The sequence below is a fragment of the Equus asinus genome, chromosome 10, assembly GCF_041296235.1.
Source record: "Equus asinus isolate D_3611 breed Donkey chromosome 10, EquAss-T2T_v2, whole genome shotgun sequence".
NCBI lineage: Eukaryota > Metazoa > Chordata > Mammalia > Perissodactyla > Equidae > Equus > Equus asinus.
Window position 1 is genome coordinate 11,337,551 of NC_091799.1, and position 18,798 is coordinate 11,356,348.

The 18,798-nt window shown below is 60.5% G+C and overlaps 1 protein-coding gene across 5 annotated transcripts in view; it reads right to left on the reverse strand.

Annotated features, from left to right (window-relative positions):
* Positions 1 to 18,798, reverse strand: part of CCDC187 (coiled-coil domain containing 187) — a 54,390-nt gene that overhangs the window by 26,118 nt on the left and 9,474 nt on the right. For 3 of the 5 annotated variants that reach the window (XM_070518346.1, XM_070518345.1, XM_070518347.1), the window contains exons 3-10: positions 18,464 to 18,562; positions 15,252 to 15,347; positions 10,764 to 10,895; positions 9,172 to 10,229; positions 8,815 to 8,909; positions 6,470 to 7,056; positions 5,945 to 6,032; positions 1,340 to 1,452 (exon numbers count right to left, since the gene is read on the reverse strand). In XM_070518346.1, coding sequence (XP_070374447.1) covers positions 1,340 to 1,452; positions 5,945 to 6,032; positions 6,470 to 7,056; positions 8,815 to 8,909; positions 9,172 to 10,229; positions 10,764 to 10,895; positions 15,252 to 15,347; positions 18,464 to 18,562 — 2,268 coding nt within the window. The remainder of the gene's footprint in view (positions 1 to 1,339; positions 1,453 to 5,944; positions 6,033 to 6,469; positions 7,057 to 8,814; positions 8,910 to 9,171; positions 10,230 to 10,763; positions 10,896 to 15,251; positions 15,348 to 18,463; positions 18,563 to 18,798) is intronic. The other 2 variants (XM_070518348.1, XM_070518349.1) reach the window with 2 other exon arrangements.

An 18,798-nucleotide genomic window follows, 5' to 3' on the forward strand; every position in this document is an offset into this window, starting at 1 on the left:
GGCTCCCACTGCAGCCCCACCGCAGGCTGGGAGAGTCCCCCAGAGTGAGAGGCAAGGGAGGGAGAGAGACTAGGTGTGGGATGGGGGTGACTCAGACCCCTCCTCCCTCAGAGGCCTGGGTGAGCCCGACAGGCCCCTTCCACACACGCACACACATGCACGTATGTCCACAGCTCACCCACACCCCCGGGGTGGACTCAAGGAGGCCTGCGGGAGTGTTTTTGCAGCCCACAGAGGGCTCTTGCCGCCAGCCCTGAAACAGGCCCCTCTGCCCTGCCTGGCCTGGGGCCCTGCGTCTGCCAGGGAAGCCTCTCCTCCGGGAAGGGCCCGCCATACTCCAGCTGCCCCGTGGTGGAACGGCTATGAACCCAGGTCTGTGGCACTCCAGAGCCCAGGGCTGAAATTCCCACCTGCCCTCCTCCGCGGGCACCAGGGTAAAACTGGGGCTGCTAACTCCCCCTGGGCTTTCACAGCCCACAGGCCCCACAGGCCTCGCTGCCCCTGGGGGATGGGCAGCCCCCACCTGGCCCATAAGGAAGTACAGGTTTTATGTGGGGCTGCCCCACGGGGTGGGGCAGGGTCAGTGGTTCACTCAGAACGCACCTGCACTGCTCGATTCTCTTACAGCAAGACATGAGCATGTTTTACTCCCATTTTTAAAACTTCAGAAGAAACTCAACCGAAAAACAGCAATTAACCAGCAAACGCGCATCCCAGGCCTTTCAGAGTCAGTGCTCAGTTCCCAGCTGCTGTGACTGCCCCTCCAGCCACGCCTCGCTGAGCCCGCACTGGGCGGAAATGTCCCCACATCCAGCCCACATCCCACTGAGCAGGCCCTGGGGCCCCGGGCCCAGCCTGCTGACAGGACGAAGCCCCAAACCCAGGAAGGAGTGGATGCCGGGCAGGGGCACCACTCCCATGCCCCCTGCCATGCTCCAGCTCTGTGGCCCTGAGCAAGTCCCCTCAGCTGTAACCCAGGAACACACATCCTTCAGCAGCACAGAAGGCAGAAGCCTTGCCGACGGGGTCTGAGAAGGCGTCTGCAGGGTGGCGTCTGCAGAGTGGCCCCAGGAGCCGCTGGTAAGGAGAGAAGCTATTGGCCCCCTCGGAGGAACTATCAATCAAGGCAGAGGCGTGGCAACAGCACAGAGCAAACAGCTGGGTACCACAAGCCTCCCAAAAACTTTAATACTGATGCGTAGACGCTTTCCACATAGAAAAGTCTCTTTCTACATCCACAGGACGTCACTGCAGCGTCGGGCGGTGGAGGGGGTCCCTGGTGGACCACTCTGGCCACCCTACCAGCCAGCCCAGGCCCTGTCTGCAGGCTCGCCCTTACCACAGCTCCGGATGGTCCAGGGCATGACCAAGCCCGCCCCTCTGGCCGATGGCATCTCCTCCAGCCGCAGGGAGCCGCAGGTGGGGTCCGGTGTGGTTGGCACCCCTCGTGAGCTGGGGACACACAAACACACATGTGAGCAGGGTCGGGCAATGAACATCCATGAGGTGGGAGGCAGCCAGGGGACTCGGGGGCAGGAATCTGATCTGGGCTCCTGTGGCCTGAAGCAGCTCTCAGACCCCCATAGTGTCCAGGGTGGGACCCAAGAGCCAGAGACCTATGGGGGATGGGCCTGTGGGCAGAGGGACAGGAGGGCAGCCGTGAGCAGCTGGCACCTCCAGATGCCGACACCTGCATGTCCACCAGCTCAGCAGGGCCTCATCTGTGAAGTGGTGGCTTGGGGCTGTGCACTGGCAGCCTGGGGGACCAGCTCCCGGCAGGACAGAGGGCAGCCTAGGTCTGACTTCCATGGTCACTGTTGGGCGCTGGACTGGGATCAGGGTGCCCGTTGCCCAGAAGCCCACACCTGCCCTGGGTCTGCTCCTGGGCAGGGCCCTTTGGGGGAAGCTGCCAAGCGGCTGCTCTGGGAGTAACCGGCCTGGGGCATGCTCTTCCCCTCTGTCAGCCCCTCTGCCGTCTGCTAAGGAGCACTGGCCACCAGGCCCAGAGCGCAGCAGGGTTCACAGACCAGCTCTAACCCTCTCCACCATCTTCTCGTGGCTGGCACTGCCGCCTTGTCCATAGAGGGGCCTGAGCCAGCCGGGTGACAGAGGAGGCAGGAGTCAAAGCAGGCTGGCAGGACTCAGAAACCTGCCATCCCTCGGGGCGAGCTCGTTCCACAAACAGGATTAGGAGGAAGGCGTGACGGTGGGCCTTTCCTGAGAGGGCCCCAGCCCAGGTGGGGCGGGAGAGCCATCGAGTGCAGGCTGGCAGCAGCTGCCCAGATTAGGGGTATTAGGGGCACAGAAAATGAACGTGTGAACGGGTGCACACCTCCCTGCCTCGCTTCGTTTCTTAGGATAGACGGTGACCCAGGGCCTGCTTGAGCGACTGAAAACACCACAACACTTGTGGGCCATGGAGACCGGGGCGGGGACTTGGCCCCCTCCAGCAGCCCTCGGGGACCACAGGCCACAGGTGTTTGTGGAGCACCTGCTGTGTGCCCGGTGCTGTGGGAGCGGGGAATGGGGTGACTCACCACCCCGCCCTGCCCCCACAGCTCACAGTCTTGCAGGGGAGATGGCGTGGAAAAGAGTGTTCCAGAAAGAGGAAGCAGCCCTGGGCCTGAGAAGAGAGATGCCGACGGGCTCAGGGGCTGAATCTGGGATGACCCCAGGGATGCTGGGGCTGGGGCTGCTCCAGGGATGCGTGCCCATGGAGGGAGAAGGGGGACAAGGTCGCTGCAGGGTCTTCTCCAGGCTCAGGCTCGCTCCCTCCTTCCCAATCCTGAACTGAGGATGCCAACCCCCAACGAGCAGATCAACAAACGGCAGGAAGGAGCTACCTCCTGCAAGGGAACGCCCTCAGTTGCCATCAATTGATCAGCTTCTCTATCAGTTACCTAGAGCGGGGTCAGCAAACATCTCCCGTAAAGGGCCAAACAGTAAAGATCACACTTTGTGGGCCACACGGTGCCTGTCTCTGGGGAAATGACTCAGCTCTGCCGTTGCAGCATGAAAGCAGCCATGCTCATTACATCAGTGATGAGCGGGGCTGTGTGCCAATAAAACTTTATTTACAAAGACAGGTGGTGGGCCTCGGGGTCTGTGGCTTGCTGACCACTCGTCTGGACTTTCTAGGGTGACGGTTCTCAAACTTCAGTGTGCACCAGAATCACCTGGAGGACTTGGGAAAACACTGATCCCTGGGCCCACCCCAGGTGTATCAGATTCAGGAGGGCCAATGTGGGAAGAGGACTCTGCATTTCTAAGGAGTTCCCAGGGAACAGTTTGAGAACTGCTGGACTAGGGGATGGGCATCATGGAAAAACTGCGGCCTCTTGAGTCTAAGCCCTGGGTCTGAAGCTTGGCTCGCCCACACACAAGCTATGTGATCCTGGGCAAAGTCACTTCTCCTCTCCAAGCCTCAGTTTCCCCACCTGTAAAATGGGGCTGAGAACACATCTCACGGGGCTGCTGAAAGCAGCGCATGAGGTGTGGGAAGGCCTGCGGGGAGGCACACGCTCCACCCGTCTTCCTTCCAGAGATGCCGAGGTGGCCGGCCATCCTGGGGCCCAAGCCCCTCAGAGGGCGGGAAGCCCCCAGATCCTCACCGCACACAGGGCTGGTGGCAGGCTGGGCCCCTACCCGGCCACTGAGTGCCGTGGTCCCAGCAGAGAAAGGACGGGGTGGAGTAGATTGTCCCACCCCAACTCAGAAACTGGCCTGAGAGGCAGCAGGACAGGACCAGGCCCTGGAGACGGGAGCTGTGACCCTCATCCTCGGACCCAGGCAGCAGGTGAGGTGACCAGAGGCAGCGCCACAAAGCCACAGCCCCACAAAGTGGTCAGCAGTGCCTGCTCTTTTAGAAGGGACCTCTCCTGGACGCCCCGAGAGGCCCAGCAAGCCCCTGGGCCCTGATCCCTGAAACAAGGGTGCTGGGTCATCAGGGCACCAAGATCAACCTCTGGAAGATTTTCCCATCCCTCTGCCCGTTCTCCAGGCCCAGAGGGGAAGCAGCGTATGTGTGTGTGTGTGCATGTGCTGAGAACAGAAGTCCAGCCCAATGCTGCCCCCTACTGGTGGCAACAATTCAGTTCCACCAACTGCACTGAGGCCGGGCCCTGGGTGGAGAGAGGCGAGGGTGGTTGAGGGAGTGTAGGGGGAACAGCCCCTCCCCTTCAAGGTAGATGACCACTCCCCATTTCCTGGGGAGGACTCTGAGGCTCTTGGGGCGTGTGACTTTGCTCAAGGTCAACAGCTTCAAGCACTGACCCCAGAGTGCCCTGGGGCAGCTCCACGTGATGGGGTGTCAGGCTCCCTCTCCCCAGAGACGCAACCCACCTCCATCTGGATCCCTCACTCCACAGCTACCCTGTGACCTGCCTGCGGTCTCCACCTTCTGTTTTAGCTGTTAAGCACTATACCCTCCGGCTGGCCCCCAAAGTCCCCTAACTGGGGCACCAAGCCAGGAACAGACTGGGCAAGGTGGATGAGGAGGCGCCCCTGGGGTGGGCCCCAGGTGTTCCAGGTGGGCTCTGGTTGATATTGACAATGGCCAAGCCCAGACCCCTGAGACCGCCCACTGGCCTGACACCCCCTACCCTCAGCTCAGATGTGTCAAGCCTGGGGTCCGGGAGGACACGTGACTGCACAAGGGGAGAGGGCTGCGTGGGCAAGTGCTGCTTGGGGCCAGGCTGGGGACCGCTGCCCCAGGGCACATCAGACCCAGGACAGAGCTGAGAGGGACGGGAGTGGTCCCAGAACCTCTGGGGGGAGATGGCGTGCCATGAAGCCATGGGAAGGAGGACTGGGTGGCACTGGGGACCAGGAGGGCACTGCTGGCCACTGAGGAAGACTGGACAGGGACCCATGCCTGCTCTGGCACGGGAAGGAGATGCCAGGCCTGCGGGTGGGCAGTGGGGCTGAAGGAATAGTTCTTGGGGCAGCAGAGGGGGTCCTTGCAGGAGGAAACCCGAGCGTGTTCATGAACTGGGGAGACTCGGGGCCACAGATGCTCAATGAAGGTTAGGGGTCAGCCGGAAGAAGCTCCCCTGCATAGACCGACCTGTGGAGCCCCCCGTGGACCAGAGCTGCCCAGGGATCAGAGGGGCCCGGGGGCCGAAGGACGCCCCTCCTGAGTGGGAAGCCAGAGCTGCAAAAGGCTGGGACACAGCAGAGGACAGGAAGTGACAGCAAAGGGATGGCTGGGAGAGGATGGCCGAGGCTCTGGGGTCTTGGGGTGAGGGTGGGGAGAGCAGAAAGTCCCAACGAAAGCAGTTGCTCGTGCCACATCCCAGGCCCAGGCTGGGCTGGCTGGGCGGACGGTGGGGTAACCGAGGGCCCCCAGCACCCTAGCCCCAGGCCAGTCATCTGTCTGCAACTGGACCCATGCCTCCTGGACCCATGCAAAGGGACCCATGTGAAGTGGTCCCCAGAGAAGGCCACAGCCAGCGCAGGGGATGCAAGGGATGCAAGTCACAAGAAGCAAGGGAGGATGACAGGATGACCGCCTGTACCAGTGTCCCCTACATGCAATCAGCCTGTCAACCCCACAGGAAAGCCTGGCCGGCAGTGTCTCCCCAAGGCCCCGAGCCAGTGCAGAGGAGCACGGGGAGGAGAGGATGTCTGGGGCTGCTCACTCTTCAGCGGGGGCCTCGGGTCAAGGGCTCATGGCACACGGCCCAGCCAGGGAGGTCTCCAGGAGCCACCGTGTGAATGGAGCTTGCCCACCCTGCCCTGGCCAGCGTTGGGTCAGAGCCAGCAGGACCTGGACCAGGTCGGGGGCTTCTTCCTGGATGGGTGAGGAGCTGTGTCTCCCCTATGCCAGGCCTGGCTGCACCCAGACTCCTGGCCTTGGCCAGCACAGGCTGTGCACTGAGGGCCATGAGAGGCAGGCCCCAATGCACGGCATGGCCAGGGCGCATGGAGGTGCTCGCAGGCTTACCTGCCCGTGAAGGGGCCGAGGGTCTGGAAGGAAGCCGCACTCCTCGCCAGCCTCTTGTCCAGCTCCGAACGCCCGTCCTCCATGAAGCCTTTGGAGAGATGGGCACCAGGACCTGACCTCCCACATGTCGGCAGGAGGGGAGGGGCTGCTGGTGGGCCAGGAGCGAGGGAGGGGCACCTGCCCCACAGCAGGAGGGCCCTGGGTGCCCCATCCACTTCCCTGCCCCTCCACGGGAGGCAGGGCAGGGAGGCGGTGGGCACACCAGCCTCAGGACCAGGCCTCACCCCTCCTCCAGCCTGAGCCAAGACAGTGACAGCGGCTGAGGCTGAGGCAAAATTTAGTATGTGCTGTGTGCTGGGCCAGGACTGTCACCTACGTCCTCCCTCAAATGGCCTGGACAACTGCTGTGGTATTGTCATTGTATCCTCCCTTTCGGGAGAAGAAACCAAAGGGCAGGGAGAAAGTGAGGTCCCCTCAGGCACCAACAGGGCTGGCGGTCATCCGTGGCCCAGGCGCCGGCCCTACCTTGGGACTTGCTGGCGTGGTGGCCCCTCGGTCTCACGCTCTGCCACCACTCCCAGCCGGGGCTCCACGGCAGCATTTCATCATCCGGGAAGCAGGAGGGAGAGCGAAGTGGCTTGGCCGGCACGTCTACCCAGTCATGGGGTGCCCCTCTGCCCCCGCTGGGCACCAAGTCTCCAGGGCAGGCCAGGGCTGCAGGCGCGAGGGCAGCAGGCATGCTGCTGGGGCAAGAGGGTGGCAGGTCTGAGACCAGATCCCCGAGAGTGTCCACTGCCTCAGACTCGTGCAGCTTGGCGGTCAGGATGTCGATCCGCTGCTTCAGGACGTTGGCCATGGTCTCCAGGGCTTGCAGCCGGGCCTGCTTGTACTGGAAGTGCAGGGGGCCCGGCATGCCCAGGCGCTCGGCCTCCTCGGGGTCCAGGTAGATGCACAGCCCTGGGCGCAGGTAGCGGGTGGTCAGGTCCTGGAGCTTCAGGGGGCCCAGAGCAGAGCTGGCAGACAGCAGGGGGGCACCATCCCAGCCGTCTTGGGGGCCTCCCGTCTCTGGAGTCTCAGCGTGGTTCAGGGCTCTGTTCAAACACAGGCAGAAGCTGCAGGGACAGGGCAAGGGTCAGGCCTGGCGCAGCCGTCTCCAGCAGTGTGTGCAAAACACGAGTGTGCAGGGATGAGCATTGAGGCAGCTTCTGTGACAGGCCCGGTGCCTGTTTACAGTGTCTGTTTACTGTCAGAGGGATGGTTACGGGGCATCCACACAGTGGACCGCACACAGCTGGTAGAAAGAATGAGCACAAGGGGCAACTCCTACAGCTCAACAACAAAAAGACCAAATAACTCCATCAAAAGACAGGCAAAGGAGAGCCAGCCCTGATGGCCTGGTGGTTAAAGTTTGGTGAGCTCTGCTTCGGCGGCCCAGGTTCCCTTCCCGGTCGTGGAACCACACCACCCATCTGTCAGGTGCCATGCTGTGGGGGCAGCTCACACAGAAGAACTAGAACAACGTACCTCTAGAATATACAGCTGCGTACTGGGGTTTTGTGGAGAAAAAGGAAAAAAAGAGGAAGATTTGCAACAGATGTTAGCTCAGGGCAAATCAGGGTTGGCGCGGAGCACGGCGGGGCTCAGCCCGAAGCCCCCTCCCAGGACCCCGGCTGCCAAGGCTGCGCCCAGGAGCCAGGTCCGGAGCGAGCCCAGGACAGGAGACTCTTGCTGGGCGTATCTTGAGGAGGACCCCCTCCTCAGCCTCTGGGCCAGCTCCTCCCTCCTGCTGTGAGCAGATGGTGCGCAGGGAGCCTGGCCGTGAGCTCCTGTCACGCCGTCCTCCCCCCTTCATTGGGCAGGTGGCCAGGGAGAGCTGGCACTGGCCTGAGGCCCACGTGGCACCCCACGGAGCCCTTCCAGGGGAGGGCAGGCACTGGGAACACCAGCCTCCAGTGGGAGGTGATGCTCGATCTCCCCAAGGAAAGTGGGGGAAGGCCCCTGACCCCGTGCTTTAAGATGCTGCCCTGGGGAGGGGCCTTCTGGACTGCTGCCTCGGCAAAATTAAAATACATGATAATGAAAATAAGACAAAAGCCAAGGAAGGGAAAAACCAGAAAATACGTGTTGGCAAAAACACGGAGAAACTGGAATCCTCCTACACCACTGGTGAGGATGCAAAATGGTGCAGTTGAGGTGGAAAACAGTCCAGAGGTCCTCAAAAGATAACCACAGAGTTACGATACAACCTGGTAATTCCCCTCCCAGGGAGGGACCCCAGAAAGACGAAAACAGGTATTCAAGCAATCCATTCCTAGCAGCATGATTCACAGGAGCCAAGAGGGGGAAACAGCCCGGCGTCCATCACTGACCCGTGTATAAACAAAACGTGCAACAGCACACAGTGGAATATTACTCAGCCATGAAAAAGGAATTCAGTCCTGACATACACATCCCTACAACAGGGATAAACCTAGAAAACATTATGCTCAATGAAAGGAGCCCAACGCAAGGCCACATGCTGTGGACTCCATTTACATGAAATGTCCACGACAGATGGATCCCCAGAGACAGAAAGCAGATCGGAGGCTGCTGGCAGTGGGAGAGCAATGGGGAATGACTGCTAATGGGGACAGCGTTCTCATTGGGGGTGATGAAATGTTCTGGAACTAGGTGGAGGTGGCAGTGGCACGATATTGTGAATGTGCTAAATCACTGTATTGTTCGCTTTCAAACAGCTAACTTTCTGATGGGAACCTCACCTCAGTGAAACAAGATGCCACATGATCCTGCTCTGCAGCACGGGGTGGAGGACGCCCACCCCTGCCCGAGGACCCTGGCCAGGAAGGGCAGCCCCTCACCCGCAGACCCACCTGCCCGGGACCTCCTGGTTGCCCAGCACCATGCCAGATGTCACCTTGCTCCACTCCAGCACAGGCGACCCTGGGCTCCCAGCGGCTTCCAGGGCCTAAAGCAGAGGGGACGCAGTCAGAGCCCCATCCCAGACCAGGAGACCCCGAGATCCTGTCTCTTGGCCTCAGAGCTGGCCCTGGCCTCCACGGGGGTCTCAGGCTGGACCCCTTGGGGGTGCCCTCTTTAGGGGCCGGGTCAGAGGCAATGGGGTCCCTCCAGAGCCCCATTGTACCCAGGGAGGCAGGTGTGTGGGGCCCCCGGGGAGCTCAGTGGCTGAGCTGGACAGCACCCATCCTTACCCGCACCCCGGCGCCTACCCTGGACCGTGCAGCGTGCGGGACAAAGGTCACGATGCCAGGGGTGGCCTGGGACACCACAGGGATGGCTTTGCCGAGGACAGCCTCCCTCTGTTTCCTGTAGACCTCCTGCAGCCTCTGGTTCCTCAGCTCCAGGGCGCGCACGGCCGACGCCTTCTCCTGCAGGGCCTGCCGCCTCCGGGCCAGCGCCTTCTGGCGCATGAACTCCCGCAAGGACTCGGAGCTGTAGGGGCGGCCCAGGGGCCCCCGGGGCTGCGGGCAGGGTGGCGGCGGCCGCACCCCGTTCTCCTTGCCAGGGGCGCCCCGAGGGGGGCTCCGGGCTGGCCTCGGCCAGGCGGGCTTCGCTCCCCAGGGCGGCAGGAGGGAGCCTCGGGCCTTGCACGCCGGGGCACCAGGCCTCTGCGGGAAGGAGGCGCTCCAGGGCCGGGGGGCGGGAGGGCTTGGCCTCCCCAGAGGGCCCCGTGGTCCTCGGGCAGGGGCCTCCCAGTCCTCACAAGTGGCCCAGGTCCTCTGCGGACGGAAGGCCTGCCGGGCCGAGGTGCTCCAGGGCCACTGCGGGAAGGGGCCCGAGCTTGCGGTGGGGCTGCAGGGCCTCGGGAAGGGGAGGTCCCGTCCCCGGGCCGCCCAGGCGCTCTGCGGACAGGAGGCCCCCCCAGCTGAGGTGCTCCAGCACCGTTCCCTGGGGAAACTCCCAGCACTCCCTAAGCAGGAGCGCTGCCCCTCCATCGTGGCCCAAGGACTCTTCGAGAAGGAGCCCTGCACATCTGGGTTGCTCCAGCGACCCTGCTGCCTCCTCCCTGCCAGGTCCCGCAGCCACGGCCTTGATGACCCCAGCTCCGGCCCTGCCCTGGCACCACGGTCTCGGGCCAAGTCCAGCCCGACCTGGACCTGCTGGCGCAGGTCTTGAAGGATGGCCATAGCATTTTGCAGGGTCACTGGCGGATCGCAGGAAGCCAGGTTGGGCGTGTTGACAGATGCCTGTGGGTCACTGCAGACTGGGCTGGGCGTCCGGGGGCGGACAGGCGAGTGCTCAGCAGCTCTACCTTTCTTGCTGCCTCCTGCAAAGACAGGGAGCCACAGAGGCAGCAGGCAAGGGGCCAGCTCCTCCACCCAGAGGCACACTCCGCCTGGCCCCCAGGGCGCTCCCCTCTGGACTTCTGCTCCTAGTTACTTGCAGAAGCCTTGGCGGGGGAGAGGGGGCATTGGCGTGACTCGAAGCTGTGCCTGGGCACCTGGCACAGAGCCATCTGCTCTGGACGGGGTGAAAACTGGGTGCAAATCGGGGGTGATGGATGTCTGCGGGAGGAGCCCTCGCGGCTCCCCTCCTGTGTCCCTAAGTCAAGGAAGCCTCGACGGTGGCTCTTGGGGACAGAAATCCTTTCCTTTCACTTTTAAATGTGATGATTTCCCAAAGTCCGCCTCTGATGGGGGTTCGGAGGGCATCTGACAGGTCGTGGGGACAGTGGTGCCACTCCTGCACCCGACACCACCTCCTTCTCAGGCAGTGAGGGGACCGGGCGTGTCTCCCTCTGTGCCACCCCCCCAGATGCCACAGCAGAACAGGGGCAGCCCCAGGTGGAGGCACAAGGTACCTAGTTTCGTGGCCAGGCCGGGTCTCCCGAGGCTGCCTTGCTCTGGAGCCTGGGGACGGCGGGCGGGCCCGAGCAGCACCCTTGCCAGGGCTTGTCCTTTTCTCCAGGCGGAAACACCGACCAACTCAGAGTCTTAAACAGAGAACACACACGGCCAGGGCTCTCCAAACACGGGCCCGGACGGGGAGGGTGGTGGCTCATGGAGCCGCAGGACACCAAGTCACATGCTCCTGCAGGGGCTTGCAGTGACATCCCTGGTGTCCAGGCCCCCTGGGGCAGAGCCGCACCCCCAGCCACTAGCTAGCAAGAGGCGGGACCGAGTCCTGGAATAACCTTGAAAGGTGATCTGACTTTTCTGACTTTCCATCTTCTCTTCAGTGAACAGGGGTAATAAAACCCGCTCCCTACATTTTTGTAAAACGCTCCACATGCACCCAGACACACTGCACGTTATCAGTATATGCCAGATGATAGAATAAGAGTAATGTGGAAATTAGTAACACAAACCTCACCTACGCTATACAGGGAGGCCCGCAGGGGAGCCCCGGCCCCAGCACATCCTCAATCACTCCAAACAGGAAGTACAACCACTTTACCTCTGAGGGAAGACTTCTCTCCCACCCGGCAACAGCCCAGCCAATCAGAAACACCGCAGCCCAGCCAATCAGAAATGCTGCAGCTGAGCCAATCAGAAATGCCACAGCTCAGCCAATCAGAAACACCATAGCTCAGCCAATCAGTAACACCACAGCCCAGCCAATGAAGAGACGTTCCTGCCCTCCCTCTCCCCCTTTTCTCTATAAAGGCAGCTCCCTCCTGTGTTCTCCAGATGTGCCCATGGGTCCCAGTAGCAGGCTCATCCTGAATTGCTATTCTTTTGGCTATTTCCAAATAAACTCATTTTGAGGATAAAATAGGTGAATGTGCTTTTCAAGTCGACAGTAATAATAACAATCCATCAGCACATGCAGAGCTCACCTCAAGGCAAGTGGGAGGGTAACGTTACAGCTGATCATTTGCACTAAGATGGAGGAAATTAATTTGTTTTTAGGCTGGTGAGACTCAGTGGCAACAGGGGGTGGAGGTCAAGGAAGATGCCCAGGCTGGTGTCCCAGAGAGTGCGGAAATAAATGCCCACCACACCCCAAACACACACAAGCTTTCTTTAATAGATGTCGTCACATAATAAACATCATTTATTGAGGTGTTGCTTCATAATCCCAGATTATACTCACCAAATGCCACTATCAGCCCCACAGCATTACGAACCCATTCACAAGGGCCCTGGCAGAGGCAGGAGGTGGTGGCTGACCTTTAGCTCACACACATGCTTGCACACACAGAGACATATGCACATGCACACACACACTGCACCTCTCTCGGGGGGCCAGCCCAGGGCAGCGCCACAGGGAAACAAGACTGCTCAGGCCAAGATTTGTCTGGCCCCCCAAGGAGGGGCCATTCCTGCCCAGTGAGGGTGCCTTACAGCAAAGACCATCCAGAAAGCTGACCACTGGAGGAGGGGGGCAGGCGACAGGGTCAGGGGCCTCCCTAGCACACACTGCTCCCCAGACATGGCACCCTCCCCGACACCCAGACCCAGAGACATCAGCCACAGGCCTGAAGCTGTGGCTCCAGGAAGTAGAAGGGGGGACACAGAGCCACGCCCTCCAGAGGCCACACCCCTAGGAAGGACCCCTGAGGCCACGTCCTCTGTGGGACAGGACACAAGGCCACACCCTCTTTAGGCCACGGCCTCCAGCGCCATCCTCTGGGGACCCCTTAGGTTAAGAGCTTGGTTTCAGGAGCCCCAGACCTGGGTTTAAATGCTGACTCTGCTGATCACTAGCTAGGGGCCTTGGGCAAGGGACCTAACTTCTCTGTACCTCAGTTTTCCCCATTTGTAAGCACCTCCCCACAGGGTCACAAGGATGAAAAAGCGGTCACTATCACTATAGGAATTGGGCCTGGAAGGGTCAGGATTCTGCTGGCTCAGGGCAGAGTCAAAGGTCAGGGCTGAGGCTGGGGCTGCCCACCTGGCCACATCTGGGTTTTGAGCGGCCCAGTGGGGTTGGGCTCCCCAGCGAGGGTCCTCCGTCCTGGTCCCTACAGATGCTGTATTGCACAAAACTGGTCTCTGCTGCGGCACTGGGCAGGGACCTCGCAGGTGGGGAGGGGGCGGCCCGCTGGCCAGACCCCCTCAGCGCCCCCACCCCACAGGCCCCTCCATCACTGGCCGCTCAGCTTCCCCATTAGCCCGCCAGAGGGGTCCAGGTCAATAAATGGGTCCTGGTGGGCACATTTTTTTCTTCCGCTGAGCAGTTTAATGGCAATTAATTTTTTTACGAGAGGATTTTTAATCTGTGGAAATGGATGAAGTCCCCAAGTGCTCTGTCACAGTTCCAGGGCCGACCTAATCTATGATAAAAAATGCAAAGTGAGGTGACATAATCTGAAATTAAATATTGGGTTTCATTTTCCTTCAGCCCGGATGGATGAATATTTTATAACTATTGTGATTTAATTTTTTGTTAACTACAGCAAATTTCTAATTCATCCAATTCCCAAGTCCTGTGGCTCTGACCTCTGAACCCAAACTCATCTCTCCTTAGCCCAGCTGTGACTTCGTCACTGACAGAAACTAATGGTCAACTCCGTCAGGGTGACACAGTGGTTACGATGATGAATGCGGCCTGTGGCACGCCCTTTTGACCCAGTGTCAGGCAGAAAGCAGGTCATTTTTCAAGTGAGCCCTTAAAATAAAACAAACCAAAAAGCTGAGGAAGGGAGGAGATAATGATACAGAAAATTGTTATATTTTGTGCATGTTTGGTGGATCTTCCGGAACCTTCTCTGTGTCTCCCAGCATCCCTCACTCTCTGGTTCCAGTGAAGGTTTCCCCTCCTCTTCTGGGTCACCTCCTGCCCAGCTGAATAAAGACAGCTGCCCCGGCGCCCCACGGCCCTGACTGAGCTCCCCCCATCACTCAGGGCCACCTCACGGAGCAAGGAGAACGAAGGCACTCATTCACTCCACTGGACCTCAGGCTTTGCCGAGAGCAGGGCAGGTGGGTCTGATGACGTGGGGGCAGAGCACACACCACTCACTCCCGGTCCAGGATTGTGATCTCATGCCATGGGGGAAAACTGAGGCACAGAGGGGCACAGGAGCAGCTCGAAAGTTGCACCCCAGTGCTGCACACTCTTAGACCAAGGGTCCCACAGAGCTGACCTTGGCCCCAGTGGATAGGGTTCTCCTAACCTGGGGGGGGGGTCTTGGTGGTGTCCCTAGACCCCATGGTGTGGTGGTCCCAGAGCCCAGGTGCCACAGGTGGGCCTCAAGAAGGTGCTCAGGCGTGGTCCCAGGGACACACAGCTGGGCTTTCTCAGGAGAGAGGCACGGGCCTGGGCAGGATGGGTCAGGGCCCGACCAGGGCTCACCTGTGTGGCCCTGGGGAGGCTGTAGAACTCGGAGCCTCAGTTTCCTCATCTACGAAATGGGAGAAAGCTGTGAGAGGAGAGCTGCGAGGATCACATGAATAATGTCCGTAGAGTGCACGGCACACACGGAGCTGGGCGCTGAGCACAGCCGCTCCACGCTGACCGCCCAGAACGTTCTCAAGGAGAGCCCCAGAGGAATGCTGGCCCCTCGTTCCCCACACGCCCACATCCGACCCTTCCGGCGGTGACAGGTCCAGCCCCAGGGCAGGGACATCTCTCGGGTTCATCCCAGAAGGTCCACAGAAGCATGCAGGGTGCTGGGGGCCACACCCCGCCAGGCCCTCAGGGAACAGACGCCCGACTAGAAATTCCTCTGTGACCGCGGCCAGCACCCCTTAACGGAACTCTCCTGGGACACGTTTACGAAACTGTCCTCACAAAAGTGGTCGGCTGACTTGTACCCCTGCCTGAAGTCCCCAGAGGGGCTGGAGAGAGTGGACACTACCCAAGGCTTTCCCGCCACCCCGTGCTGGGGTGAAGGGACACAGCCGGCGTGCTGCCTGGAATTCTCCACCCCGCGCCAGGCGGGCCGGGGCCTGTTCCCTCCGCCCGACATCCCGCTGCTGAAGGCAGCAAAGAGCAAGTGACGCCAAGTGACAGAAAAGCAGACACGTCCCCACTCAGGCGCGTCCTGGCTGCCTCCATGCGAAGACACAGCCACACTCTGACAGCGGCCACCGCGAACACGCAACAGAGTATCATCCAGGGGCCCTTCGAGGCCGCCAGCCGTGTTGGGGTTGCGGACTTGCACTCCACTGCTAGGGGCAGCCCCCTGCCGGCGACGGCCAGACTCTACAGCCACCCCGAATGCAGACGCCAACGCAGGCCTCCTCCTCGCGGCCCCGCCCATCCCAGATGCCCCCAACCCTGTGCCCACGTGCTCCAGGCACCGCTGGGAGCCGCCAGCCCCGGCACCGGGACCAAAAGCCATCGGCCACCTGGTGAGCAGGCGGTGAAGCCCCCACGGGGCCGAGTGAGTGATCCTTACCCCTGTCTTTGGTGGCTCTTCCAGGGGTGGGCACCTTGGCGGCCTTCTTTCTCTTGCAAGCACTACTTTTCATCCTTCTGGTTTTCTCCCAAGGATCTTCAGCGAGAAGGGAGAAGGGGAAGGAAGGAGAGAGGGTGAGCAATGACACAGCACACAGAACGGCCGGCTGGCGCCCGGGTCCTACAGAGCAACGTGGCCGTCCTGTCTGCTCCCTCGTCCTGCTTGCCGGTGTGGGCGGCCGAGCACAGTGCCGGCGGCCCACCTGACTGTCCATCCCCTCAAGGCGTTCTGCGTGGGGCATGACACACTCCCCCTCACTACTCACCCTGACGGCACAAATTCCCGAGTGTCTGGAGGCCAAGACACCCAAGGACAGGAACAGCCTCCCATCTTGGTCTCCTGCACCCAGCTCAGGGCTGGCCCATGGCACTCATGTTTGTTGAGTGAATAAATGTCTGAATGGGCCCACAAGTGAGCCCATGGGGCAGTGCCCAGCCAGACTGAAAATCAACTTGGCAGAGAGAGGAAGGAGTGAGAGCTGGAGCTGAGGGGCCTTCCCATGGTGGGGTCCACCCCTGGATGGACAGGTGGGGACACAGAGACCCCCAAAAGGGGAGAAGGTCGTGCAAGTCCCACGGCAAGCACAGTGGCTGACCCAAATGGACCGGCTTCCTGAGGGCTGGTGTGGTCACCTTTCCCTGCACCACTTGGCCTCATGTGTCTCTGTCCCAGCCTGGGGTGGGGGCTGCGTCTGTGAAGCACCAAAAAGCCAACCAGCCAGGGAGTGTGTGCGAGCAGGGCCGAGGGCGCGACGTCCCTGCAGGGCCAAGGTGATGGGCGAAGGCTGGCTCAAGGGCTCCCCAGGCCCCCAGTGCGGCTGGGTCCTGGCCTTGGCCTGGCCCTGCCTCCTCAGTGCCCGACCCTGCCGGCAGGAGGGGCCTCAAGACGCAGCCCGCACAGAAGGACAGATCCTATAGGACTCCATGTGAGGGCCGAGAGGGTCAACCCAGAGGCAGGAGGTGGGGCGGTGGTGCCAGAGCTGGGGACGGGAGGGGGTGAGTGTCCAGTGGGGACAGTTTCAGTTTGGGAAGATGAGAGTCCTGGAGAGGGATGGTGGGGACGGCTGCACAATGTTGTGAATGTGCTTAACGCCATTGATGTGTGCAGTTAAAAATGGTAAATTTTAGTGTGGAGATTTCTCAAAAAACTGAAAATAGAAACACCACATGACCCAGCTCTCCCACTACTGGGTATTCAGCCAAAGAACTTGAAATAACAATTCAAAGAGACTCATGCACCCCCATGTTCATTGGAGCATTATTCACAATAGCCAAGACATGGAAGCAACCCAAGTGCCCATCCACTGAGGACTCGATAAAGAAGATGTGGTGTATACATACAATGGAATACTACTCAGCCATAAAGAGAGACAAAATCTTGGTTCCCCTTTGCAACAACATGGATGGACCTTGAGGGTATTGTGTTAAGCGAAATAAGCCAGACAGAGAAAGAGAAACACCATGTGATTTCACTCATATGTGGAAGATAAACTAGCATGTGGACAAAGAGAACAGATTAGTGGTTACCAGAGGGGAAGGGGGTTGGGGGGTGGGCAAAAGGGCACATTTATATGGTGACTGACCAATAATAAAGTACAAGGAAAATTTAACAATGTTATAAGCTATTATGACATCAATAAAATTTTTTTTAAAAGATAAATTTTATGTTATGTGTATTTTACCATAATTTAAAGAAAAAAAGACCCGGGCCCTGTCCCCACACCCTGCTTCCAGAGGGTTCCAAAACTAGGATGAAATGTGACCGCCAAGAGCTGTGACCGATGACGCTGGGTACTGAGGTCCCCGACTGACCCCCGGCCAAGTCCTGAATTTGGCTGATGGGCCCCAGCAGCCTCCGTGAGGTGGGAACACAGAGAGTGACCAGTTGGACGAGCTGAGGCCTTCAGGGTGCTCGAGGACGGAGGAGGAGGAAGACAGGAGCGCTCGCCGGGAGCCACAGCAGGGATGGGCCGGGCCAGGAGCACCCCAGGTTCTGTGGGGAGCTGCTGGTGGCCGTGGTGAGGCCAGAGATGGGATCAGGGAGAGGATGCTGCCCCTCGGACCTCACCCGCATCAGCACTAGGCTCACCCATCCCACTGGGGCTGGACACACGTTGGAAAACGTGCCTGTGGCTGCTGCCCAGTGGGGTCCGACCCAAGTGTCAACCATCTTCACTCCACCCAGGCCACCAGGACAACACTGGGATGGGCAACGACTGTTCCCCGGGCACTCAACTCTCACCTCATCCTCCCCCACCGCCCCATGGAAAACCCACACTGTTCCCCAGGGCTGAGACCCCAGCAGCCTCAGGCATCCGGGGCGGCCTAACCTCTGCTCCTGAGTCCTTCCCCCACCCTGGTCTGGGGTCTCCAAAGTCCCCTCCTCCCCGCCTTCCCCATCCTGCAGACAGAGCGAGCCTGCCAAAGCCCAGACTCACCGGGCTCCTGCTTAAAACCTGCCCACGGGTCCCACTGCAGGGGATGCCCTCCAGGCTCCTTGAAGCTGCTGCCCTCCAGCCCCTGGGATGTTCCCGGCTGCCTCTCCATTCTCACCCCTGCTATATGTCAAGGGAATGAGTGAGCCAAAACCTAGCGGTTCCCTAGGCCCCTGGACCCTTCTGCCGACCCACTGCCGACCCTTCAGCACCTCCCTGGCAAGGCGGGGCCATCGGTGGGACAGGCGGGCAGTGCCTCTTGCCTGCAAGATGGAACAGGGAGCCCAGGAGCTGGCAGGACCTGGAGGGCCTCGGGCCCAGCCGCTATGGCTGGCATGTGACCATGCAGGAAAGACCTCACCTATTCCATGAAGGAGATCTCAGCAAGGAGACGCCCCTGCCCAGCGCCCCCCACTTTGAGCCCCAGCCTGCCCTGCAGGCCCTGCCTGGATTCCCTCCCCGCTAGGGAAGCGGGGGGTTAGAAATCTGGCTCCAGAGAATGGCAGGCTGGGTCCAAATCTCTGCTTGGCCCCTTCATGGCTGGGGTCCTCTGTGACCCTCAATGTCCTCATCTGTGAGTGGGGAATGTAACAGAGCCAATCTCACAGCAGGAGAGAGAAACCGCGCAGAGAGTGTTGGGTCCAGAACCGTGCTGCCCTCACCGTGGCCTAAGCATCCGACCAGGGGTACCAGCACGGCCGGCCACAGAGCCACTCACCTGAGGCCTGGCTCTGGGAGACCGCAGAGGGCTCCTGATCCTGGCCAGGGATGGCCTTGTCTTCAACTCTGCGCTCAGCGGCACTCAGGACGCCTAAGCCTGGAGCAGAGTGATAAGAAGGAAGCATCGTAAGGAAAGAGATTCTGTGAAGACTTTCCAGGAAAAGGTCCTGGTTCAAAAGTCTTTAAACACAGCGCCTTTGACCAACGCCTCAGGCCCGAGCACATTCCGCAGGGCCAATCCCGACAGGTGCGGGCACTTGGCTGGGAAGCGGGCTGGCGGCGCCATGGCTTTCCCACCAGAACTGGCACAGCTGTCTCCCAGCAGGGCTCCCC